General features: G+C 43.1%; 1 protein-coding gene across 2 annotated transcripts; it reads right to left on the minus strand.

The window, feature by feature from the left end:
* On the minus strand, positions 1 to 26505 carry REG (proteasome regulator gamma). Of its 2 annotated transcripts, none has more exons than XM_050188512.3 (10): positions 26342 to 26505; positions 25496 to 25528; positions 24967 to 25029; positions 24795 to 24890; positions 18853 to 18901; positions 16234 to 16346; positions 5518 to 5586; positions 3066 to 3188; positions 194 to 280; positions 1 to 116 (listed from the first exon to the last, which is right to left on the minus strand). In XM_050188512.3, the coding sequence occupies exons 1-10, from the start codon at positions 26399 to 26401 to the stop codon at positions 36 to 38; spliced, it is 774 nt and encodes a 257-aa protein (XP_050044469.1). In that variant the 5' UTR covers positions 26402 to 26505; the 3' UTR covers positions 1 to 35. The 2 variants fall into 2 exon arrangements, with proteins under 2 accessions (XP_050044469.1, XP_050044470.1); XM_050188513.3 differs by lacking the exon at positions 26342 to 26505 and adding an exon at positions 26100 to 26222.
* Positions 26506 to 27729: the final 1224 nt, after the last annotated feature.

Raw genomic sequence — 27729 nt, forward strand, 5'->3', positions numbered from 1 at the left:
GCCACCTGTTTTTGCCTTTATTATTAGTGTAAAAGCTAGTACATGTTTTCAGCATTGCTGCTTCGTGGCCTCTTGATTTTTTCCAAGTTCTTCGTGATCAAGTCGTGGAGGGTCGCCTGCACGAGAGAGAGAGAGAGGTTAATAACAAAAGTCGCAACGGTCTTGCTAGCAGTGCACGAGGAGCTGCTCTTACATAGTGGTTCTTGAGTTCACAAAGAACCAACCGCAGGCTCACGTACTGCTTCTCGTCGAGCTCTTGCACGGTACGTCTAAAGTCCTCCTGCACACGTGACAAAGCATTATGCATCACCACCACTGCATCAGCATGAAATACACATGCACAGGGTGATGGCTCCAGTATTTATGCAAAGATGCACAGAGAAACACTGAAATTGAGCCTGTGACAACAACAGCTCATAAGCCTTGCTTAAGCTTTCTCTCCCTCACGTTACCAGGCCAGGGCAAGAATCTGGTTTTATAATGCACAAGACACGAAAGCATGTAAAAAAATGATTGGACAGGAAGGAACATCCCTTGCAACTAATGTTCAGAAGACATTCTTTACATCTCGCAAAATTCCACTACAAGTATCAAACTAGCCCAGCAACAAGAAGCAAACTGGTTTTAGACTGGCCCTGAACATTACAAAAAATTCAACATACCATACTTAAGAGGAAGCTTTAGCTCGGGTGCTCCTATCTAAATACACGTAAAAGCAGAATTCGTTTTTTTGGCAACCACCGCACCAAATTTGACGAGGTTTGTTGCATTTAAAAGAAAAACTTAAGATCTAGTGACTGTTGGTTTCGAAATTTCGAGTTATGTCGTGAATTTTTTATAAAAATTTGGCAAAAATCGCAAATTTTTAGAAAACGAAACTATCAAGTTTACAACTCCGTAACTCGGCAAGAAAAAATGATATCGCAATTCTGTGAATTGTACCTGATAGCACGTCTAAAGCGGACAAAATTGGTATGTTACACATGAACCTTGAAAAATGGAGTAATGTGTAATTACAACTTTTGCAGAACCCTCGTAAAGAACGTAACAAATTCACGTAAGATGTAAACTGACATATCAAATTTGTCCGCTTTGAATGGTCTAATGGATGCCGTTTACAGAATCGCGATATCTGTTCTGGATGCAGAGCTATTAGTTTGTAAACTTCGTGCTTCTATTTTTTTCATACGTCTCAATTTTTGAAAATTCTTTTAACAAAATCCAAGCCCTAAATCTAAATTCCGCTTCCAACAGTCACTAGAATTTAACTTTCTCTCTCAAATGCAACAAATTTCATTAAAATCGGTTCAGGGGTTATCTCAGAAAAACATTTTTGCGTTTTTACATGTATTTGAATGGGCCGCGTCGGAGTTGGGCCCGAGCTAAAGCTTCCTCTTAACATGTGCAGTCTCTAGACAGTAGAGTCATGAGCATCTGTGTATAGTATTGTTCCTGTAGTCGCAGCAAGAATCCACGAGTCTCAACAGCCTGCTCTTTAAAGGGTCACTAAAAAGAAAAAACTGATCTGAATTGGCAAATTACCCCTTTACAATACCAAAAAACGCCACTCTTACCATGAGCGGCAGGGTGATAGGTCGAAAGAGACAAGAATAAGAGACAGCTGGCGCTGTCGCATTCAAGTTTGCCCACCAGTTGGTCGTAAAGTGATGGATTTTGATGGTGACTACATTGCATGTTAAAACAGGCAAGACTGAACTTGGCAAGTTTCAAGAACATTTACTCAGCCACGATGGCCCGATTACAACCAGACACATTGAAATCTTTCAAGTCATCACATTGACATGCCGGCACTAGGGTTTCGGCATGAAATTCAAGAAAAGGAACTAATTTTCTCTTCAAATAACCTGTTACTGTAAAATCAACTTGAATAGAGTTTTGAAAGAATACCTGATCAATAAGAACTGATTTATTATCTTTAGTGCTCCTTCTGCCTACCGCATTTGCATGAATATAAAGAATTTCTTTCCTAAATTTCTGCCTCAGAACGCACCTCATGTTATATTCAAGTTTGTGACACAAACAAAATGGGCTGCACGAAATTCAAAGTGGCAACTACTGCCAGCTTGCCCGCTTTTGCACGGGGAGAAGATATAAAACATTACTTCTTTTCGTTTCCTCTAGCACATTGCTAGAGAAAATTAAAGAAAGTAATGCATTATATCTTCTCCCCGTGCAAGAGCCATTCTAAGCAGGCGTGATTGTACAGCTTCAAGCGCAGTTCAAATGAAGAACCGGAGGAGAAAGTTGCAAGGGCACGAAAGTGGCAGTTGTAGACGCCATTATTTCGATTAATAAAAAGCACATTGGCGCTGCCAACCAGCTTGATTTCATTTTTTTTCGGTGTCCCATAGCCTTCAACAACACTACGCAATAGAAAAACAACAAAATGTCTCAGGACAACGATCCTTGTGATGCTTTGCATTACGTAGATGTCCACAATAGTTCAATCTGTCAAATTTCTAGTTACTTCGGATTGCAAATTTTCCCGCTGAGTAACTTTTTTTTCTTGTATCTTTTTCTAAAATGTATGACCGAGGTTCTACTGTACCTATTACAAATACTTTGCTATAATGAATGCATTCCTGCATGACCGTGACATTCGATGTAAGTTGGCTTGACTGTACTGCATTTTGCTAAAAGCTGCATGGAGCACAATGGGAACAGTCTATAAAGTGTCTTGAGTTGATGTCGTATCTTGAAAAGAAGAAGCTGAAATGATGACCAATGAATTTTTTGAAACGCTCAGTGATGGTAGTTTTGCACACTACAACAGGACTGGTACTTATATTAACCTGTCAAAGCAACAGGGTGTCGATTACACTAGTGGCCTTTAACTTTGCGTCACTTAGTTCCCTTGAATTTGGAATTGCAGGCAACAGCTTGTGGCAGATTGGGCTTCTTGGAACGCCTATACAGTTATCACAAAATGGTAAACATTATAGCGATTTGCAGGAACACACCATGGTGATCGGACATGTAAGTCAAGCAACAATCAACAACACTGTGTTGTCACTAACAGCTGACAACAAAAGAGAGGTCCTTACCACATGTGGATACTTGGCCACCTTTGCAATAATTTTGCCCCGTGTCAGGAAGTACCGAGAGATCTGGTCAAAGAATGCTGCCGCCTCACCCTCCACCGCTCTAATTTCTGTCAACGCGTCTTCCTGCAGTACATAAAATGTTATGTTGAAAAGAATGTGCACAGAACTCCCAAGTTTCAGATACCGCACAAGAACTTCAAATGTGTAAGCTTAGTGAACTTCTCCCATACCATTAGTGTTCCCTGCCACAAGACTCAGCACTGTTACGATCGGCCAGCGGGGGTAGTGACCTTCTGGCCTCTCCGGCCCTGCTGTGACGAATCGCTTTGTGAAGCCAACAATGCGTCCCCTTTGGACAAGCATGCACTGTTTCGTGGACAGAGTATTGTTCGCAGGTTCGCTGTTGCTTTCACAGACCAATGAGAGCAAGAGAACTCCTGTAAAAGGGTGTTCTACGGTACTCCTTCACCGACTCTGGTAACCGCCACGGTCGTTTGACAAATGCCTCAGCTTACTGTAGGGTCATACCAGGAACCAAGTGCCAGCTTGAGTCAAGCATGACCCTTTGTCTATGAAGCTGCCCTCCTTCTGCGTGTTCAGTGAAACAAAGGTGCGGGAGCGAGAGTGCGAACCCTCGCCCTCAACGCGGGTCCTTTTACAACTTTGGACACTTCGACTGGGCAAAGATTGAAGGCAGTTTCCCTGGCCTAGGGACCTAGGGAGGACAGAGGAGAATGAAAGATTATGATGTATCTGATTTTGCAGATGTATTTGCGACTGCCGTACGCATGCCTATGCTGGAAATAACCCATGGCTGGAGAAATTCAAATAAACTTCCAGTTGGCAGTCAGTACTTGTCTGTGGTGTTTTGTTTCCTCGTGTACTTGTTTTATTCGCGCTGTTCAACCTCAGTTCTAGACAGAGGGAGGTTTTAAGCAGTCGTTTTCGGCTCCTTGGTGTGCTTCACTTTCAGTCATGCTAAATGTTAACGTTCTCCACTCTTCATGTAGATATTGTAAATAAACCCTGTACTCCTCGTTCTTGATGAGAACATGTTCCTCCCTTCAACAACGTTCTTACCATGGTTGAGTTGGATGACGGCATGAGTCAGCTAACCCTGTTGACATACCCGACCCTAACTATTGCGGAACCCCACACAAGAGATTGATAGATGACCGTACACAATGTCTATGCTGCTGTTATCTGCCTCTTCCCTCCAATTCTTAATTATGTTTTTTAATTTTAGAATGATGAGAACTATCTTTCAGTCAAATCTTGCACATCTGAGAAGTGGCACCAGTTGCTTTTCAAATGACGATTCTACATCCAGAATTTCTTGTACAGCAGAACCTCCCTATAACAAAGTTGAAGAGGGAGCCGCATTTATTTTGTGTTAAGCATTGTCCACAGTCATGGCCAATAAAAGCCGTTGGGAAGGGAAGGACCGCTCTGCCAGTAACCACAGGGCCACTGACAAAAGTCGATGGACAAGGCTTCTGCTCACCGTTGAAGGCCAGCTAAAGATTGTTGATACACTGACAATTTGAGCAATTATTGAGAACACAAGCAGTGGTTTTAATTTGAAACACTAATTTTTCTTTCTTACCATTCATAACAGAGAGTGCCCTATCTCAGTGACAACAGCAAGGTTTTGTTGTAGCAGATGACAAAAAAAAAAAAAAAAAAAGGATGGAAAATTACATGAATTATAGAAATATGGCCCACTGCCCCCCCTCCCCCTTGTACCTGCGGGAAGATCCAATGGGCCATGCCATTTGACAGGGGTGCCATGTCACGCAGTGCACTTCCTTTGCAGCGGGGAAGTGATTTTCTCCCTTGTTGAATACCCGCTAACCACAGACTCGGCAATGTATCCATTTTGGCATGTGGCTGTGTAGCAGACAGCTTGTGGGAGTTTTGAACTGCTGATTCTGACAAATTAAAAGCAGCATTGCATGCCACCAAATTTCAGCCTAATCAGCAATATTCTGAACTAAAGGAAGGTTTGTTATATCCATTTAAATTAGTTTCTTGCTTTGTTACAATAACATTAAATGCATGGGTTTCTATGAGAATTTCAAGGGGACATTTATTTTATTTTATTTAACATACTGTTAGTCCCACTGGGACTGTTACAGGAGTGGATTTATCAGCAAGATACAGGAATACAGTGCAGTACAGTAATACGCCAGTTACACATCAAGCGGGCAATAATACAAACAGTATACAGTATAGTAATATGCCAGTTACGCACCGAGTGGGCAACAACACAAAATCAATACAGTCTGAACGTGATCATCAGGTCTGGATTGTTGTCAAGACTGACAAGGCAGCGAGCTCAGCGAACTTTCTATTACCTTATTAGGCCCATTAGTTCATATCCCATTCCATTGTAACGAGGTTGACTGCAATTCCTGAGAGACAGACAAACGATTGTTAGCAAGTGACGTACCTGTATAGAAACACCAAAGTTGTTTCCATCCTCGATTCTTGGTATGAGAAACTGTATCCACATTTTTAACTGAAGAGAGAAAAAGAACACCAAAGAAGAAAGTGAAACAACCGTGGAATGCCAAAGCACAGGAAGCTGCATGAGGTGCGGAAAAAAAAAAAAGAAAAAAGAAAGCAGTGTAAATGGGGGCAAAGGAGCAAGGACGCAAGGTTGAGGGGAATGCTGGCACAGTGGTGCGACATTTGAAAGCAGCTTGTGCAGGCATGCTTGTTTCTTCTAAGGCCAACTACAACAAAATTTCAGTTTGGCTAAATTGGTTAGGCATAAATGAGTAGCATGTGCTAATGAAGCAATCTTGGCAAAGATGCAGGTCTCACAATTATCCAATTTGCTTATTGGCACCCTTTAAATAACACTTAAGCCAACAATGTGTGTACCTTGTGGTTAGTGAATGTGACATAAGCCTCTGGCACATCGCCTCCTAGATTCTTCAGCAACTCGCAGGCACCTCTGTCGGAGGTCCTGTTGAGGAGCTACACAGGTTCTCAACGTTCTTCGTCACATAACACTTCCAACAAGTGCTGGCTCGTTTGATTTGCCTGTACCACTAACCAGTTCAGGGCGCGGCTTGAGAAGTTCAGAAAGTGTGCAGCTCAATTTCAATGGTGCAGGCATAATGATACTCTATATTGCTCCATAAATAAGCTGACGTTTATTTCATGTTTAATTGTACAATTTTAGCATACCATTAGCATCTCAAATACTTACCTGCACTTAGCCGTTGTTGTACATTGTACCATATATTTGTAGAATCGAATGACCATGAACATTGCTACCATGAATTTTCACAGTAACCAACGCTGTTGTAACGCGCAAAATTGTGCATATGTGTGTGACCTGCTGTCAAACCTGTCGTTCGCGGGGGCTGAGACCTTTGTCAGGCTTTATGCCTTTAGTCTCAGTCTACCCTCGTTTGAATGAACGAGAAATAAAATTCAAATTCAAATTCAAATACTTGAAATGAGTGCCGAGGTGCAGACGCGGTGCAGGTGTTTTGTAGGCCTAAAATGCACCATCCAGTCAGTTTGAGAGGTTCCGAACTGCATGTATGGTCAGTCTCTGAGGCATTAAACACACACTGTGTTGCGTACAGACAGCAGACATGCTTAAGCGGTGTTTGAACGGCACTAAGATGCTGTGTCTGCTGCTCCATACCTACACGTCTGCACAAAGTCTGCATTATCGGTAGGGAGGGTGCAACAAAATCGTTAACCAACCCTGCACTTTTCAAAACGAATGGCATGGTTGAAAGGGCTCCACTGTTGCCCCACTGAAACGAATGGAAGGGTGCAGTGGTCATGAACTGGTTCAGGTCCTACTGCTGCTCTTTATCTACTCTTTTTAATCCAAATTCCATAACTTGACTGCAACATTTATTTAACACGGAGCGATAATAATATTAAGTTACTCCTTCTTCCCTTATTTATGCTGCATCAAATTAGAAGGCATGTATGCTGCTCTTGGTCACATTAATCAACAATTCAATTCAATCTGCAATTAGGCTTTCTACGCATTCACTATACATGGGTCATGGCAGTTATTCCTTTTGTGAGGCTGTGCAGGGCGTTCCTGCAATGCACAATTCTTTGCTAGAAATCAACGGCAAGGAAACATTCTTGTTGCTTAAGATTTGATGCGTCGTGGCACCATCTGTCTGCAGCTTAAAGAAGTTTCAAAGTAGTACAACTTCCTAGCGGGTCACAATGAGAATTAACCGCTGTTCAGCTTTGCCAAGATTGTTTCAACTATATATATTGCTTATTCACTGCCAAATTTAGCCAAAGTGAAATTTCGTTGCAGTTATCCTTTTAACACTGAGCTAAAGTAAAAACTGAAATACAATGGTTACCTGCCTACTATTATTCACATCAGCCTCAGGACATTCAGAACTAATTACACTTAGGCTATACAAGTAATGGACATCACCCTATTGAAAACGCCGACACGTTGAACATCCCAAGACTCTTGCCATTGCTAATGATTCATCTAACAGATCCTAGTTTGAAGCAACATGGGCTATACAAGACTCTGTAGTGGTGAGCTTACTATAGATTATTTTTCGGGCCTTTCGTCTTAAGAGTTTTATACCTTTTGAAATTCAGGGGTAAAAACTGGGTCTTATTTTTAAAGGGTTATTGAACAAAATTTTTGCCGCCGAGATTTTTAGCCCGAACTTGGGCTAAAATTTCAGCACTTGGGTGCTGAAATTGTTTTACACAACCTTGTTTGCAGGCAGAAACTAGCAAAAAATAATGAATTTAATGCCTTTTCGCAAAATACCATGTCGATCGGCCGTGCCGTGAACTAGAGGAAGTGGCGTGTCTGTGACATTGTCAATGCTGAATACTGGCGTGCCAGCCATCGCCTTTATCTGTCCACCTGCATGGACGGCAGTGAACGGTGCCTCAACTATGCAGTTGCTCGTGGCTGCATACTTGTTTCCGCAAGCGGAGCTTGTGCCCAAGTATTTAAAGATTGTCGTGTGTGTCGTGTGCAGTTTTGTAATGTGATCAGTGAAGCAGCTGGCATAAAGCAGGTGAATGCCTCTATGCTGCTGAGAGCAAGGGTGTGAGAAAAGTATCAGGCGAGACAAGCTGTGTCGTACCTTTCCAGCAGAACTGAAGCTTCAAAGAATATAGATTCGCGCTGCGTGCCTATCACAGCCAACAAGGGTGCAAAGAGCAAAGCGTGCGGACATCAGGCAAACGCCAACTGCCCACCACTGTTGCTGCCATAGAGTTTCATACAATAATTACTAGAGGGAACTCTGACACTAGTGTCTATGGAAGCCGCAATGGGGGCAGTTCAGCTAGCATGGGAGTTATGGAAAGTACATCGATTTGCCTAAACCTTGTCCTTCCGGCTTCAAACGGCTTCGTGACTTTGTACACTTCTCATTTTCAACAAAATACTGCGTAATAAATAATTAAACTTTATTAAAATTGTCCAACAGCTGTAGTCTAACACAGGACCTCTAGCACAGAAGCCTGATATTGAAACCATTACTCCCCGGACTCATGCATCAACAAGTGACATAAAATGCCCTGATGAATCTATTGCGGGCAAGCCAATGCCTTGAGACGTTTGGCGCGTTTCGATTTGGTCACCTCAACAAGCTGAATTGATGAAATGATTAGCAATTGTGCATGTCTGCATCGTCTTCTGCACTTCGAAAAGTATAGATTGCTCTGAAACTTACGACAATGAAGGCAATTAAAGCGCAATAAACAAAGCCACAAAACGTTTGAATCCACAAGCATGAAGATCAGACAAATCTATGTATTTCTTATCATTTCCATGAGAGCTGAACGACTGCAGTACCAGAGTTCCCTTTATCAATTATTGTAGAAAATGCTACGATTGCTGCTGCAAGCCGACACACGTCACAGCAGTCGACGAGGAGCCGCCGCACATTCGCAATTCTACGAAAATATAGCCATCTGTTTAAAAATATGAGAAAATAAACGCTGCGTATCAAAACAGTCATCTTCCGAATGGAATTTCGATGCTTCCCTTATTTTTTCTTATTTTTGTTCAGTATCCTTTGAAAGAGGAAAACTGGGGGAAATTTGGGGTTTTGTTGGCTGGCAGCTCAAAGTTCAAGATTCTTCTGGTAGTTTTACAAACAACAGAAGCAAAGATCTCCTTTTGGAACAACCATTCTACTTAAACAAGAGGAATAACTCACAAGAACATGTAATGACAAAGAGAGCTGCTCGCAAACCATGTTACAAAATGATCTACATAAATCCTCATGGCCAGGCATTATTATTACATTTAAAGAAATTACACTAACAAAAACGAAAAGATAGGCTGGTTTGGCAATCTTTTCTTTAGTATGTTCCTGCACTTCTATAACAAAGAAAAAGTACAAATAGTAGTGCACATGGCCATGCTTCGCAGGAGGTGTAATGCCTTTATATATCTTACAAACCCTTGTTAATGTGCATTATCATATACAGTGTGAGAATTTCTGTGTCCATCCTAGACCTGCCAGGTCTTTCATTCTTGCCTGCTGTCCTTGTTGCCCTATTTTATTGGTTCCCAATACACGCTCTTGCAACAAAATTAATGAAATACCGAATAAGCCACCCTTTTTCGAATGTACCATAGTTGGGCAAACATCCTCTCAATGTCACAGCTACCATTCGCAGTACTGCTGTTTTGGCATGCACAACTGCAGGAAATGTGATGCAACACGCTATTACTGTATTCAGGTAAACATGGCTATTAAAAAAGCAACAAGCTTGCAGCAAACTTTTGTTCACTCAAGGCCAGTAGGTGCCGAATATTTCTTTTCATATATGCCAGTTTTCGTTTAGGGAAAACACGGGGAATGCGAGATGGAAATTCAATACAATGAGCAAAACGAGAACAAGGTGAAAGCAGGAGCCAATGTTTCGACAAGTGGACTTGTCTTTTTCAAGGCGACATATGCTCTCCGTGGCACAGTATATATAGGTACTGTCTTTCTAGGGGGTGGGTGGGGGGGAAGAGGGTAAGCCGGGTGGGCAAGGTAATGACCTAGGGTGCCTTGCTCACCCGGCTTACCCTCTTCCCCCCCACCCACCCCCTAGGTCGTTACCTTGCCCACCCGGCTTACCCTCTTCCCCCCCACCCACCCCCTAGAAAGACAGTACCTATATATACTGTGCCGAGGAGAGCATATGTCGCTCATAAGGACATATGCATAAGGACACATGAAGGTAGCTTCAGAGCAACCTTACGCTAAGGAAGCACCAAGGAAGCCTTCACCGAGGGCTCCTTAGCAAGGAAGCTTTCAGAATGATATAAGGCGGCCTCACCGCAATGAAGGCTTCCTTACAAAGTTAAGGAAGACTACATTGTATGGTCCTTAGCATAGCACATAGATTTTAAATATCACTTTGAAACGTTACTGCCTATTGGTTACAATGTCTTGAACTCGTGGATGAGGTATGATTCTCTATTTTTTTGTCTCACGCAGAACGAAAATTTGACTGTAGTATGCATAACCACAAAGTTATGACCTGGTATGTTGTAATGACCAGCAACGGCTTTGCGAAGCTATTTAGCTGTGCATGTACATGTCCGTTTAACATGATGTTCATTGATTGTCCCGTTTCACCGACATAGTTTCTTACATAAATTGAACATTTGAGCATATAGATTACCTCAGAACTAGTGCAAGCAAGGCCAGTTTTCACTTGGTGTGTATAGCTATTTGCGGCAATTTTAATTTTACCGTCACTTTGAAGGTGCTTGCAGGTTTTGCACATGGGGCGGGGACATGCTTTTGTGAAGGGGGAATGATGTTGGCTGACTTTTGCATGCACTAACATGTCTTTAGAGGTTCTGTTGTGGCGATAGCTAACCCTTGGTAGATCCAGGAACACTTTTCTGAGACGCTCGTTACTTGACAATATTGGGTGGTATTTTTGTAGGATGTTGTTTATGTTTGGGAGGGCATTGGAATATTTTGTTGTAGAGGCTGGTGGTCTCTCAGATTCTGGTGTAGGTTATTCTAATTCCGACTGCCTTTCTAATCTTGACGCAATGTCATAAGCCCAGTTGCGAGGAATTTGTGGATAGTTTCTCTCCGCTAGCGTTACTTTAAAGTAATTTAGGTGGTGGATATAATCGTTGTCTTTGCTACAGATACTTGTTCATTTCACTTGTCTGACAAAAATTCCTTGCTCGCAGTGTTGTGGGTGATGACTGCTGTAGTCTAAATACTGCTGGCTTTCCATAGGCTTCCAGTGAAATGTTGTTCTCAGTTTTCTATGTAAACCGTCATGTAGAGGAAGTAGATTGGACTAGGAGAGTGGTGAGCAGTAAACTTAACACTCGGGTGAAAGTGGCTGAAATGGCTAATTAGGGTGCTTAGCGCATTTGTGCCGTGTTCCCATATTATGAATATGTCGTCAATGTATCACAGGCAGGTAAGGGGTTTTAAAGGGTATCTTTCATCAGGTTTGCTTCAAACTGTCCCATGAAATGTGTGCATATGTGGGAGTGTATGGTGTTCCCATGCTTGTGTAGAGTTTGTAGGGAGTGAATGGAATTGAACTCAAAATAGCTGAGCGTGCGAAGTAACTGGGGAAGTGTCAGGTAAACTTCAGGAGTGTGCACTTGAGGATTGACTGAGAGCGACTTCAATTCCTTGTCATGGGTAGGTTAGTGTAAAAAGCAGTAACATCAAAAGTTACCAGAATAGTGCGGTCAGAGGATTTGGTTGGTGTCAATTGAGTCGATTATTCTGAGGAAGTGGGGCGTATCTTGAACAAAAAATGTTAGGGTGGTCAAGATACTAGACAGATGGTGATTGAAGAATTTATGACTTGGTAGGTGCGTAGTGACGTAGTGGTAGTGACTTGGTAGGTGCGTTGTTAGACGCTACAGGCCTGCCTGGGATTTCTGCTGTAAATATTTTTTCTACAGGAACCTTATGCATTTTAGGAAGAAGGTAAAAGCGGTCGACTTCTTTCTTATTGGGCATCATGAAGCGATATTCAGATTGGGTGATTAGTTCTTGGGACAAGAGCTCCGCTACTGTCCCGTATTTACTCACATAATGATCACACTTGCGTAATGATCACAACCCAAACTTACCACAGCGATATGTCGTGTGCCAAGTCTAGCTAATAATGATCGCGCTTACCATCTGTTGAATGCTACGCGAGCAACTCTTCCAAGACAAACCAGGCAGTCTGCACGCACCAAACATTTTTAAACAGATGCCCCATTTCATTCCTGTCGTCACTGTCCGCACTTCCATGAAAAAGAAAAAAAAGCTACAACCAAACGTGCCTTTATTATGTGTAGGCTTTATAATGGTTGTGGTCAACAACAACAAAAAAGTTGCATTTCGATTCTTCTGTCTGCACTCGTGGGCACGCAAGAAATCGCGAGCAGCAATAATAGTAGCCCCGTTTACACTGTACATTAGAAGTGTACCCTATTCATACGCCGACTCTTGTAACACAGCTAAGATATTCTCCCACCCTTAGTGGAAATGTGCTCTATTAGGATAGTAGTGAAGACAAATGCCGCAGTTTTTGCAGCATGCCCGCCATGAGTTTCTATGTCACTGGCAGCTAAGCACGCCTATCTGTTTCTGTCCCCTCAAAGCGGACATGGCTAAGTTATTGCCGCAACCTTGCCGATATTAACGATATAATTCATTACTGATACGGAAGAAACTGTTTCAATGCACGTAATGTACTCGCGAGAAGAAAAAAGAAATCACGTTCGGCGCATTCGGCTTGCTTCGCCGGCTGCCATTTTTGTTTTGGTGTCCTGCACTACATACAATGGCAGCTGCCTATTTGTTGACCTGTTGTCATCCCCGTAGCAAATGCAGAATGAAAAAAAAAAAAAAAAAAACCTCTTTTTCCCTTTTCGCAGGAAATTTAATCTGCGTAATGATCGCACCCCTGAATTTGCGTCAATTTTTTTTTACAGAAAAGTGCGATCATTATGCGAGTAAATACGGTACTTTCTACTAGCTTGCTGCAGTCCGAAGTTCGGTTAGTCAAGTTTTCTGTAATGGGCATGGTTGCACAGCTGTTCGAAGGCCTCATTTCTGTACTTTCCTATAGGCCAGATTACAATACTGCTGCCTTTATCAAAGAGTTTTATTACAATATCCTTTCTTTCCACGAGTTCTTTAAAAATTTGTTGCCGAGCGGGGGACAAATTTTCGCGCTTGCAGCAATGCTGCATTAACTCTAAAATTTCCTTTGAGGTTGGCTTTATGTATTGATCAAGCTCGGGGCACTGTTGCGGCTTCTGGTGCCCACATGCCAGGTGGTCTATGAGAGTCTGTCCAGTTTTCCTACGTCTGGGCTATCAAAAAAGAATTTCTTGATGCACATGTGTCTTAGAAACTGCGTTATACCTTTGTGGAATTCATACTCATTTACTGCATTGTTCGTGGGACAAAACGTTAAGTCCACATCTGAGGAGATCAAGTTGAACGGGATTTAAACTCTAATATGTCTACTGCATTGCCGCAGTGCTCTGGATGCTTGCTCATAGTACTGTCGGTGCAGCTATGTGAAGTAGGAGTCAAAGTAGTTTTCTTGGGTGGATCTGCTGCTCCAATACAGTCGACGACCGATTTTTCGGACCCTCTAGAGAACGTAAAAATGTCCGGAAATTCAGGCAGTCCGAAAAAATGAATGCATGCAAAAAACGCACTTTATTTTTTTTTATCGGATCTAGAGGTAAAGGGCGAAGTATCAGGCTTCTGAAACCCTGCCAAAGCATCAGCGAAGTGGCTATAAAAAAAGGCGTTCAAAAACTATGTATGCAGCCGACTGCCTGTTTATTATGTACATGTGCATCGTCGGGTGTTATAGCCGGTTATTGCTGCAGTGGCTTGAAGAACTTGTTGATTGTTGTTTGGACGGCGTTCGGGTTGCATGCGATCATATTCGCCTCAATCTGAGCAAGGGTCATGTCAGCACTGTACACCGTGCTCGCGTCAACTCGGCGCTTGTAGGCGGCGCAGGCATTGGCTCCTCATTTTCAACATTGCAGTCTTCTGAATCCCCCCCTAACCTGACTTCTTGCTCACGTCAGCCTGCGATCGGGCGCTCACGACTTGCTTAATAATGGCGGCTTTCTTCTCCATTGTTAACCGACGGTACTGCTTTCCGCACTTCGATGCCATCGGCGAGGATGACGAAGGTGGAGTGGGGGCCATCGAAGGCAAGCGAAATCCTAAAGTTGCGAACAGCGGAGTTCGCTCACAAGCGTCGAAGCACCTAGGCCTAGCATCGCAGAGCACACTTGACACAACAGCACAACCACACACCACGCTAGCCAAAACGTGGCCTGCTGCGCAAACAAATGGAATGGAGCCGCTCCGGAAACTCCGCCGGAGGCGGAAGTGCGGCGATGAACATAGCCAGCGTGGCCAGACCAAATCGGTGTGCGACTGCTAGATTCGGCTAGTTGTGGTTCAAAGCGGTGATATGCTTCGGCTGCAAGTCGATTTCCTTCGCAAGGGCGCTGCGCGAGGAGCCACAGGACCTTCCGTCGCGTCAAAAAGTTCGGAAAATTGGACGGCGGGTGGTTGGAGAGTCCAAAACTTTAGATGTCCTTATACATTGATTCTATGGAGCTCGTGACGATACCACGAAGACGTCCGAAATATCAGGCATGTCCGAAAATTTGGGCGTTCGAAAATTCAGTAGTTGACTGTACTTCTGAGCTTGTATATACTGTGCCAAGGAGAGCATATGTCACCTTGAAAAGGACAAGTCCACTTGTTGAAAGAAACGTTGGCTTCTGCTTTCACCATGTTCTCAGCTTGCTCAGTTTTCACTTCACTGTTAAAGCGAAAAACAGGCATATACTATATTAATGTATAAATATTAAATATAGTATATTATACATCTCGACCACCTGCTCACACAAAGTGGCCAACATTAATTAGGTTTGCAACACCTGCAATTACAGTAGAACCTTGTTGACACGTTCCAGTCAGGTACATTTTTCCGGCATTGATGCTCGCAATCGAGAACAAAAAATTACACGATAGAGTTACGCTCATGTTTTAGCGGTTCATATGTTCCCAGAAAACACGATTCTTTGGCACCTATGTTCAGTACGTAGCCAAACTGCGATAGTATGAAACGTTTTCTGGCCACTAGATCCCATGTTAACAAGAAAATGCGTAAGGCACAGGCTATCGAGAACAGTATATGGCTGCCCGCTGTGGTAGCTTCACTGCAATATACGACCGCCCGTCTCACGTGAAAACGTCGGCATGAACTCAGTTTCTCATTTCGTACCAGCAAATCTTCTCCATAGTAGTCACACGCGGCATTCACAACTATCACTGCCAATTCTATTGTAATAAGCATTGTCGCCTATCTGTTTCACAGAGCATAGTGCTATCGGAAGCGTAGCGCACGCTTTTAACAGGCGATAACCGAAACACACTGCCGTCCCCTACTACAGAGTGCGATCATATATAAGTTTTCCGACCGCTAGATCCCATGTGAACAAGAAAAGGCGCGAAGCGTGTGTAATTGGGAAGGGCATATCCCCGCACACCTCACTAGAGAACGACGGCATGCAGTTTCTTATTCTGGCACCAGCAAATCTCATCCCGGGTCGTCACACGCAGAATTCACTGCTATCGCCTCCAAACCTACTGTGATAAGCATCTGCACGCTTTTAGTAAGCGATAATCCAAATGCACCCGCATTCCCTGCTGCAGGCGACGCGATGTGGCCATCATGTTTCGCTTCAGCCGCATCTGGAGTTGCCCTCTTAAAACGCCACGCAATAGGAAAACAGCCGCCGGAGCACCACCAGCTCCACGCGCGTCAGCATCTTGTACCGCAACAATTCGCGCGATGCTTCGCATTACGCAGATGGCAACAATAGTTGGGCCTGTCAAAATTCTTTAGTTTCTTTGGATTTTAAGTTTTCCTGGTTAGTACGCTTTTTCTCGCATTTTTTTTTATGTAGAAAGGAAAGAGAAAGGAGAGAAAATGTATGAATGAAGTTCTATTGTATTATTCTTTACGAAAGGGCAAACTTTGGGTGTAACTCAATTTCCATGCAACTTCTTTGAGGTGCAAAAATCTGAAATTATTGTGTTTTATCTGAAAACAAAGGAAGTTCTTTCAACCTATGTAAGAACTCCAAATAGCTCACTATGTTGGTGTCATCTACAAGCTGCCAAATCTTCGGCTTGACGATATCGACCATGCTGACAATGTGGTTGTTAGTGCCGACTGAGCCTGTTGGTAGGACCAAAACTTTGGTGCCTGCACAAAGACGGAGAAATGGGGTGTGTAAGTAAATATGATAAAATCAAGAGACAATGCACATCGAGCCTCTTTTACAATTGTCAAACAAAAACTGCATTATTAGCAGTAACCAAGGCCAGCTAAAGAAAGCAGGCAAATAAATACGAATAGCAAATAGAAAGCTTGCAAGCCAAAAGTAAGAGAACATTACAAAAGTAAAAGACGAGTACATCTACTAAACCACTGCACGCAGAACAGCCGTAGACCTCAATCAGAAAAGAAAGCTTTGAAAAAAAAAAAGACATAAAAAGACTGTTGAGAATTGTGGACAGCTCATCCTTTTATCTTTTTTAACCTTTATAGTCTAATGTTCCCCATAGGATGGAATGTTCTACAGGAAATATCCGATAGAACAAAAAAGAAAAGAAAGAAACACAACTGAAAGGGTTACATTGTGTGGTTTGACATGAGAAAAACTGCCAAATGGGTTATGAGGGATGGCAAGCGCTCCAAATTTATTTTGTCCACCTGGGGTTCTACAAGGTTCGCGCCAAAACTTCCCTTAACTTTCTTTTTTCTATAAATCGTTTATTCAATACCAGTTGACAATCTTTTAAAAACTTTTCAAAGTATTCTCCCCCTACTTCGATGCACCATTGGCAACGCTTCATCCAATCATTGAAGGCACCCTGGAAGCCATCAACGAGAACCTCTATCAGCGTGGTCGTCGCAGCTGCTTTTACCGTCTTCAGCGTCCGATGCCAAGTTCCTTTCAAGGTTCTTTTGAACTTTGGGAAGAGAAGGTAGTCCGGTGGTGCCAGAACGGGGCTGTGTGGCAGCTGCAGCAGCGTTGCCACACCCATTTTGGCCAGCAACTCAGAGAAATTGGGTGCAGTGTGGCTTGACATGTTGTCATGGTGCAAGATCTAATTGTCGCGAATTTCTTTTCAAACGCGTCAAACCCTGTTGTGCAACCATTTGAGCACTTCACAGTAAAACTCGTTATTGACTGTTTGTCTATGGCACGAATTCAATGTGAACCACATTTTCTGTCAAAAAACACAATGAGCATTGCTTTGATTCGCGATTTGCTCATCCTAGCTTTTTTCGGGCGAGGAGACTTCGTGGTGTGCCACTCGCTGCTCTGACGCTTTCATTCAGGATTACTCAAAAATCTACATCTCATACCCTGTGGTCACTCTGTCCAAAAATTCTAGGTCCGTTTCATAGCGTTCATGCAATACCTGGTACTTTAACAAACGCTCTTCCTTCATCTCACTCGTCAGGACTGTTGGCACCATTTTCGCGCACTATCCTAATTTGAAGATAATCTGCTAAACTACGATGAATGATTGTTTTGAGTATTCCAAACTCCTCTGCGATCATCCGAACACTTAATCGCCGGTCCTTATCCAGAACTTGATGCACTTTTTGCACCGAGTTGTCCGTTTGTGATGTCGACGAGCGTCTCGAGCGGTCGTCGTTGACAGATTCCTGGCATGCCCGGAACCTCTTGTGCTACATGAAAGTTTGGCTTTGTTTCATTATGTCGTCACCATAAGCTTTCTGAAGCATTTAAAGCGTCTCCACCCTGTTTTTACCCGGTTTCACACAAAACTTGATTGCATAACAGTGCTCCAAAAACTGGCCCATTCCTTTTTTCTCAGGGAGGGTATAGTAGATACCTCTGCGTGGAGCGTGACCTGCCTCAACAGCTGCCCGCAGGCAACCGAGACCGGCCTTGTTCCGAAGCTTAGATCCCTCACTAACTTCTCTGCCTGAAGCCCCGCCACACCAGGCGGTGTTGCAGACTACAAAAATCATTCCAGGAAGTTTTGGTACAGACCCTTTATAATGTGCATGCAAGGTATGATACACAAGTGCTTTTTGCATGTTGCCCTTTTGGAATGCAGCTACTGCAGCCAAGAATGAAAGCTGTGATCTTGTGTGCAGTAGCAGAATGCCATAACAAATTAATGATCAGTGGTAGGTGATCTTTCCATCTGAACTATTTTCACGTGTGGGCGGATAAGCAGCAGACAATGGACATGGCAGTCTGGTCTCCCCCGAATAAGTGATAGAAATTGTAGTTCTCATTGCACAACACTGAGATTAAATGTCATTATATATATATATATATATATATATATATATATATACACACACACACACATATATATATGGACAAGCTGTTGCACTATAGGAACGTTTAGTTTACTAAACCTGGTTTTTGGACATTAGATGGCACATACAAAAGGAAAGACACACACAAGGCATATTGTATGCTTATCTATCCTTGCGTATGTTCCACCTAGCACTCAAAACCCTGTCTAGTAAACCCCACCAACACGCCCAAAAGAAAGTTTGATCAAGCATGTAGCTTATGCAGAAAGCCCACTGGCAACGAAACTGACAGAACTGCTCAGTGCATGCACAACGCAGTTGAAGCTGCAAACCTGCCAGCAAGCTGAACACCAATGCCCTTCCACTATGCACCAACTAGAAGACCCATAACATCACTCACCTGTGATTTCATTCTCAAGAGTTTCAAGCCTTCTTTTCTTTGCTGCAGGCTGCAAGGAAAGAACAAGGCTTTCTCGTTGAAACAGCAACATGTAAACACACATATGGAAATTTGGGTACTAGTTGCTTGGTAACCAGAGAGGAGACAATCTTTTTTGCCTGAAGAGTAATAGTAGCAGTGCCTAAAGAGAACTGCTCAGATCATTATTTTTCCATTAGAATTGGCATTTATGCTGGTGATGATAATCGTTAAAAAATGTTGACAATTCTGTGCAGCTAACCGATGAAGAAGAAAGACAGGTTTCCACGAGTGCAAACTAACAAATGAGAGTTTACTTCAGAAAGCTTGCTAAATGTGAAAGACCGGTGAGCCTGCTACTGAACGTGATCGCAATGAAAGAGGAAACGTGCTAATGCTCTGTAGGCCTCTGGCATGCCATCTGCTACTCGTCTACAGCAAGCATAGATTGTGACACCGCTTTGCTTGTGTCAGGGGAAGTCTCCTTGCACCACAGCGAAATTAATGCCATCGTTGCATGTTACCACATGTCAAGTGCTGGTTGACTTATGCTTTGTAGAAGAACTAACTGCTAAAGAAACCAAAACATTCTAAGAAAACCTGCTTGCCCTTTGCAGCACAATGTTACAGACAACATAGCTGTATTACCATTCCCTAGTCATAAAATATAAAATGTTTTGCTCTCACTGTTCGCAAAGTACGGTAATGGGTTAAACTGCACAGAACATCCTTGTTTATTTGTTGCACTTGTGGAACATGCTAATGCTATACAGCCGACTTCCGTTATTTTGAACTGACCAAACCAACAAAATTGATCAAATTATATGTATGTGCACTTTCTATACGTCCAAACTAGAAAACTAACATAGACATGTAAATAAAGCATTTAAAGTAGAAATCTGACACACACCCAATTTTTGAACAAGAAAAGTGGCAAAGTCTAATTCGTGTTGCACAATGGCAGCCGATTTCCTAAAATCCATCAGTAGATATTTGGCCTTGTTGGTGTAACATTTTGCACTTCTTTCCTGTAGCGCATATAGCACAAAGAGAGAGGAGAAACACACACACACAGGCACTGTGTGCATGTTTCTCTTCTATCTCCTTGCGCTATTTGCGCGACAGGAAAAAAGCGGCAACACGGTAGACACACACAGCGCCTGTGTGTATGTTTCTGTTCTACATCTATGTGCTATTTGCGCTACAGGAAAAAAAGATTTCCTAAGGTCCCCTTCGGCACACAGTTTAAAGTTAGCTTTGCCGCATTACATTTGTTATGCGGTAAATTGCCACAAGGGCGGTTTTAGTTTCTTATTCAATTGCACCACGCAGGCCATTTTCAACTCATTTTTTTTTTTTTGATAAAAGAAAGGCATGCACTAGAATAGGGTAAATAGAGTGTTCATAAATTGTGAGCTACCATTATTGGTTGAAAATCTAAGCGCAGGCTGAAAACAGGAGACTTTGAAAAGAGAGTGATGTGTGTTCCAACGCATCCGCTGCCTCCGAAAATCTGTCGAGAAACGCTGCCACTAAAAGGGTCGCTACTGGGGTCACAATAAGAATCAGGCCCGTGCACTGGCTGATCAAGCTTGAATTATCAGGCGAAAACCAATTTTGGATGAAAATAAGGGATCTTTGGGACCATACAAATGCATGAGTGCCAGCTGGGACCTTCGGTCAGGATCGACTTAACCAAATAATCTAATCAAGTGGAGTCGAATTAATGGAAATCTACTGTGCCAAACCCAACATTTTTGCGGTGTCATTACTGCAGATAGGAGAGCTCAAGAAGCCATCCATGGCACTCATTTTCCTCCTACCTATTGGAACAAGACTGACCTAAAGCCATTAGCTACGAGACAACACAGAATGCCAAATAAGCAAATTACAGAGAAGTACAGCTGCTATGTACAACAAAAGCTACTTAAAGGGACCCTGGAACGATTTTGACGTACAAACATACTGAGTCGCTAGGACAGGTCCGTGAATACTTTGTTTTGTGCTAAACAAAGTATTCATGGATTCGCACCAACTAGCCCGCCAACGCATTGCGCTGAACTAGGAAAGGTCCTTCTGATCAGCGACACGTTTCCGCAGTCCACGTAAAGCATGCAATTTATCATAAGGTTTTAAAGGTGTGCATCACTACCGATTGCAGTAGAGTCGTTCCCCCAAGTTTTCAGCCACCCCTTCCCTATTGACGTAGTTAGCCCATTACGGGTATAAATGAGAGAGAGGGGGGGAGGGGTGTGGTGTGTTTATGTGCAACAACCACGACCTGATACTGAGGCACGGCGTAGTGGGGGCTCCAGAAATTTGGACCACCTGTGGTTCTTTAACATGCACCTAAATCTAAGTATGCGGGTGTTTGCGCAGTTCGCCCACATTGAAAGCTCATTTCACACCATTTCGTCATGTTAACCAATTGGCTACTCAGATTACATCAGCAATAACGTTTTTTCCAAATCTACAGTGAACAAATCTTGTTCACAAGTTGGAATGTTGATTCACTCGTCTGTATAAAAAGAAGAAACAGGAAGAGAATACATGACAATTTATCACTACACTCAAACACTTCCGGCACACCAAGTGTCTGCTTGTGTTACATTCTCGATGTTGAACTGCATGCTCAGGGTTGGTCTCGAGCCTTTTCTTGCGAGCACAATGACCACAACCTTGTTACGTTGTGGGCTGCAAATCTAGTGATCAGCAACATGTCAAGCTGCAACACCCGTGTCCCTTTTCAAGGCAACATGAGAGCATAATGGCTGCAGCAGATCGGGCTGTCGGTATCCGATCAGTGCCAGCGCCTACACGTTTGGCAGTCACTTCACACCAGAGGATTACAACCACAATAAAGCTGCACTGTGCAGGATGCTAAGGTTTACGTTAAAGCCCCATCACAGTGGTAGTAGTATAAACAGGTTTTAGTTAACACTTCCGCTCATCCGTCGAAACGCACAACTTGCCTGTGTTTACTAGAATACCAGACACACTCAACGCTGCGACACAACGTTCACTGGGGATTGACAGCCAGGCGGCCAGTGGAGAGGCTGGAGCGGCTTCGCGCTGGCTCGAAGACAACCGGAAGTAGACAATACAATGTCACATCATGACAGAGTTAATGAAGGGAGAGCTTGAATCGCTCGGCGAACGAGTTGAGAAAAAGCATGGCTAGGGAGGAGGGGAACTTGTCATTGCTCACAGCTCTCTTAAAAAGATATTTCGCTTTAATTGTGGCATGAATGTGTTACTGCAGCTGTATCCTATGTGTCTACGATATTTGTCTTAGTCGTTTCAGGGACCCTTTAACCCTTTGCGGTCCATTGTCGGGCAGCTCCCAAGAACACAACACGGCTGCAGCGGCCCGCTGTAGGCCACTGCACGACAAGCTTATTTTTGTGGTTGAATTGCGCATGCTAGGGGTGTGCGAATATTCTAAATTTTAAATACAAATCGAAAGTTTTCCTTATTCGAAGCGTATTCGATTTGAGAAATGCATATTCGTAAATTCTCGAATATTCGAGGAGGGCCGAATAACGGTAGAAACTGTCAATATTCGGACAGACTGCGAATAATGGAGCAAGTAATGAATTATACGCTTGCCCCACGTTCTCCTAAGAACATGCTTATTCACTGAGAAGATCGGCTCATTATTTCTCTGTTCTGTTTCAGTCTATCTGCATCACGCCCGTCAGACATGATCACTTTCAGTTTCTTTTTTGCCAAGCTTTATTCAATGACTCTTTCATAATGATATATGATGTACTTTCAGGCTCTGTAAGTATATGCAATAAAATACGTATCTCTAAAATGTTACCAGGGACTGTTTTGAGATGTCTGGAAATAATATATATGCGTGTGTGTGTGTTCGAGGAGAACACTGCATCGCCATCGACAACTCCCGCCTTGTGTTCCCGATTTTCTAAAATGGTGCGACGGCTCTGTAAAGCAAACTCAAACCACGCTAACTTCGCTGCTGTGCTACCTAGAACTACAGTTGAAACTCTGTCTAACGCAACCCGATTATATAATGTTCCCGATCTAACGAAGAAATTTCCATTCCCTGGCAGGTACCCATAGGGTTCACTGTTGTCATCAACCCGAATTAATGAAACTTGGCTGCACTATGTAAAGTTTGCCCTGAACTAAATGATTCTGACAGACGGGTTTTCCTTTGAGCGCGCGCACTAAAGATAACGTGTTAAAACATCTAGGTGTCCTAGTCGTAATCCTAGCTTTATTTGGCAAGGCTGCATGCTGAGCCCATGCACGGAACTGCGGACTCAACACACTGCCTCAATAGGGGCGGCAGTGGTTGCTTTAGCTATTTCACGGTTTATGCAGCAGATTGGCTGGATTAGCGGCAAATACGATGCTATGGCAAAAAATTTTTGATTTTGAAGGACCGAAAAATTCTTTTTTCGATTTTACAAACTTCCCAATTTAACGAAATAATTCGAGCGTGGTCATCACTTCGTTAAATCGAGTTTTAACTGCATCTCAGTGCCGATACAGTCCTCGCTCAAGCGTGTTCTCCAAGAATGGCATCAACTGCGGACGATGAGCCACCGAGCAAGCAAGAAAAGAAAGCCAGAAGTCTTCTTTGGTGGTACTACACAAGACTGTGGAATGCTTTCGACGATCTAGTAATGAAGTGGGAAAGGACGCACTTGGCATCTGCCTCTGAGAGGGAAGTTACAGACTATGCGGAAAAGCCTCTTCTGGAAAGGGGCAAGGATCCTTGTGAGTGGGGACAGTCCATTGGCCGCTTCAAGTACCCACTTTTAAGTACACTCGCCAAGTACTTGACCATCCCCGCCACCTCAGTTCCTAGTTTTCTATTGGTGGAGATGTCAGAGTGTCAGAGAGCGCTCACCTTCTGAACATGTTGAGCAGTTAATTTACCTTCTTAATAATCTGTAATTGTGCATTACCTGATTGTGAGCATTACCCGACATTACCTGATGCATTACCCATAATGAGTCTTTAACCTGCAGCAGCCTTGTGAAATGCAATATTATTTTTTTAAAGGGTAATAAAGCTATTGTTACCTCGTTACCTAGGGAGAGCTACGGAGCAATACATGCACAATTAAGAGCACTCCTGAAGAAAGTCCTACATTCTCGAACACATTAGCTTCAGCTGAGGCCAACAGCAAAATAAGCCAAAGTACATAGCTAAGTACACTGATTTAGTGTTTCCTTCAAGAAACCAAAAGCACCGTGAAGTGCTGCCAGTCTAATTGGCACAACAACATATGTGCAGAAGCTCCACTCCTGCAGTTTCACCTTAATTGCCACAAACAGTTGCAAATGTTGTGAATGTGTTTGTGAATGCAAAAATGTGAATGTAGCAGAAATGAAAAGGCAGCTGCACAACTGTTTTCGTCTGCATATTTTGTTTATCAGCGATTTCTTGACTATTTATGGAGTGATGAAGATTGACAACTGCATGTTCAATGTCAGAGAGCTGCCACAGAGCTTCACGACCCTTGGTGGCAGCACAAATTTCCAACGAAAGCTCTGCCTTGAAATAGAACAAATCAGCTGCAGAAATAAAAAGCTAGTTGTACAAAACCATAGAGGAGAAGGTTGAGCTGGATTCATTCACACTTTTCTTGTAAATTCAGCCAATAATCTCAGCTCATCAGTGGTAATTTGCATTTTCTAGCAATGCCATGGATGAGCCTAGCCTTGTCTGAGTGCTTAGTTGTGCTTTTGGTAGTGCACAATCCATTGAACAGCACCAGCAGCAGTTAATTTATTCTTTGTGAGGAGTTAAAACCTCTCAGCAACTGGGATGTTTAAGCATGTCACGGATAGGGTTAACCTATCCCTGGCAGGCTGGCTGCAATATCATTGCCAGGTTCAAGTAAGTTTAGAAAACAGTTGTGCATCACAGCTCATGGCTACTCTTACCAAATCAGCCTCATGGTTGATGAACGGCGGTTCAGGCACTGGAATGTTGATATCCACATGTACAGCTGCAAGGTCTGTCTTCGAAAACTTATCGGTCTGCAATGAACATAATACCAGTACAAAATACAAACGGCACTAACACCTAAAATGCAACTATGATTAGCATACATACTTTCAGCAAGGTTTCCAGTTCCAATATCTTCTCAGGAAATTTGTGCAAAACCAACTCCTCTGCCTGCGAAGCCGAAGAATGCAAAAATACATTTTACAAGCAGGCACTCAGAAGCAACCATGGGCGTACTGCGCGCCCCAATTTAGACGTGAATTACAAATATGCAAGCTTTGCGCAGATCTGCTTTTCACAATTTGAAGGATGCAGAGTCGGCGTCTCACGAAACATGCACATTAATGTTAAAATAAATAAAAGTAGGACGCACTCCAGCTAAAGCATAGAGCTAGACATTGCTAGACCGCACCACCTCTCAAGAACGTGTACTACTCGCACATGAAAGACCCAATAGTAACATTAAAAATTTAAGAACATTCAAATGTGCCGATTATGAACAAAAGCTTGTCGACCACACACACATTTAAAACAGAGCTAAAATAACATGCATGTAACAAAGCGACGTTATTCATTCTCGGTACCTGGGAAATTTTTTTAGAGTGATGCATCAAAAATAAAATACGAAAATACTCACTTCTTTTTTTAGTCTTTCTTTATACTCTTCTACCTGAAGAAAATAAGTGCAGCAGGGCGGTTACAAGAAAATTACAACCACGAAAGGAAACCGAAAACTGGCACACAGACGTCATCAAAAACAACAGATACCAATGCAGACACACAGGTGCTCGTGAGCACGCACACCGTCGTAGATAATGCTCATTTGCTTTAAGACATGAAACCAGACGCCGTGCTCGGGTCACGGCGTCGATACGATAGTCGCAGTTTGTGCAAACGAGGATCGAGGAAGGGATGCCTCATTAAAGCGCGAAATACAAAATACCTCGAGGCAAGGTGGCTCACGCCAGAAGTGCCACCGAAGGGAGCAGCGGAAACAGCCTATCAGCCACACACCGTGCGGTTCGCAACATGAATAACGTTGACAGCCGCGACCAGCAAGTAGCCCGGATAATCCTGGGACTGCCACTGTCCAACACGACTGTCCTAACCTATCAAAAAGCTCTCCACAAAGCCACTAGGCTTAGTAATTCATTGGGCAACCTACAATACCCAAACAAAGCGCTCCTGCGCAAAGTGACGAAGTGTGTTGGAAATGCGATAACATGCAGAGAAAACTTTACCTTTGGGTTTGTTTCTCTGGCCATTAGAGAACTTCAACTTCACTTTAATGGAATGTGGGATATATTGTGTTTTTTCGGTATGGAACAAGCGCCTACACGCTGCATCGGCGCGCCGAACGGAAGTCGCTACGGCGCATGCCCATTCCGAAACGGAACTCTCCACGATCCGGTGAAGAGGATAGGAGTGAGTGCGAAAAAAGACGTTCCAACACGCTGAAATAACACCGAAACCAAGCACTTACCTTTATCCTTCCTGGCGTAGACGCAGAGAGCCTTTCGGCGGTAGCGAACAACGATTCCATCACTTTGCTGGCCTTAAATTTCAATAAGGTCTGTGGAGTGGTGAGGTGCGGATACTTTTGCGCGTTTTGCGCAATCTAAAAAAACAAACAGTGAAAGACGCCGAGGGGAAAACGACACGACTTCAGCCGCCTAGCGACGTAATCTGGAACCGCTGACAGGCGTCAAAATTTTTGCCGCACAGCGGACCTCACGCCGTGTGTGCGGGCATGCGCGTACATTAGGTTATAATTTTGAGGAAGATTGTTTAATATTTGCCACTAGTTGATACGTTCACTCGCAGACCTTGTAATTTGCTTGCGTCATGCGCTCAAGTAAAACGAACTAAGAATAAAACGATAGTTGTTTTCTTGGATCATGCGTACTACCATCGGAGGCTAAGGTACTCCCTCGCGTCACTGCGAACTGCAACGACATCGACGAGGCCACATGACACAAAATGCTCCCCCGAGTTATCGAAACAAAAACAAAACTTGAGGAAACTGCGGGTGCACAAAAGACACAAGCCCAAAATACAAAGTACTCGACCAAGAAGCCTGATTTTATATCCAGCAGGCAATACTAAGCAACATATCTTCTGTCGTTCATAAAGATGATGTGAGAGAAAATCACATATAATGAGGGATTTACTCAAACTTAGCGTTAACAGAAAAGTAGCCTGGTCAGTTCCATCTAACGGTAACGGTAAAATTTGAATTGTCACCGCCAACTCCCTCGTACTCACGCTCGTACTGCACTGATCGGTGCTGACGGCATCGGATTGCGAAGCTACATTACGTAGCGATGTGCTAGCACCCCCCTCCCCCCGTTTTTTTCTTTGTTGAGCAAGAATTGAGCAATAAAGAAGAAAAAAAAAGCGGGGGTGCATGATAAATAACTGATTTCACTTGGCTTACAGCATGCTTGACAGACGAAAGCACATGACGAGCAACTTGCATGCCTACAGTATTACCTGATATATACCACTGCACATTGCATTTCCGTATGATTTTGTCTGTGGTTGGAGGACTAGCATGCAGTCTTCACTGCAGAACACATTACGAGACTTAAAAAATATTATGGGGTTTTACGTGTCCAAACCACAATATGATTATGAAGCACACCGTAGGAGACTAACGATCTCCATGACCCAAACATTATACAAGACAGTAACATCACTACCTTTAGATGTTATTCAAAGAAAAGATATGGACCACTGTGGAATACCAACACATTCCGTTAAAATTGCAGAAAGTGTATCAGATTTAAAACAGAACTTAAAAATTCTTTTAGTTACATCAAACTAATCTTAACTTTCTACACCATTGTATTCGTACATCTTATTAAGCAA

The sequence above is a fragment of the Dermacentor andersoni genome, chromosome 2 (assembly GCF_023375885.2).
Source record: "Dermacentor andersoni chromosome 2, qqDerAnde1_hic_scaffold, whole genome shotgun sequence".
Classification (NCBI taxonomy): domain Eukaryota; kingdom Metazoa; phylum Arthropoda; class Arachnida; order Ixodida; family Ixodidae; genus Dermacentor; species Dermacentor andersoni.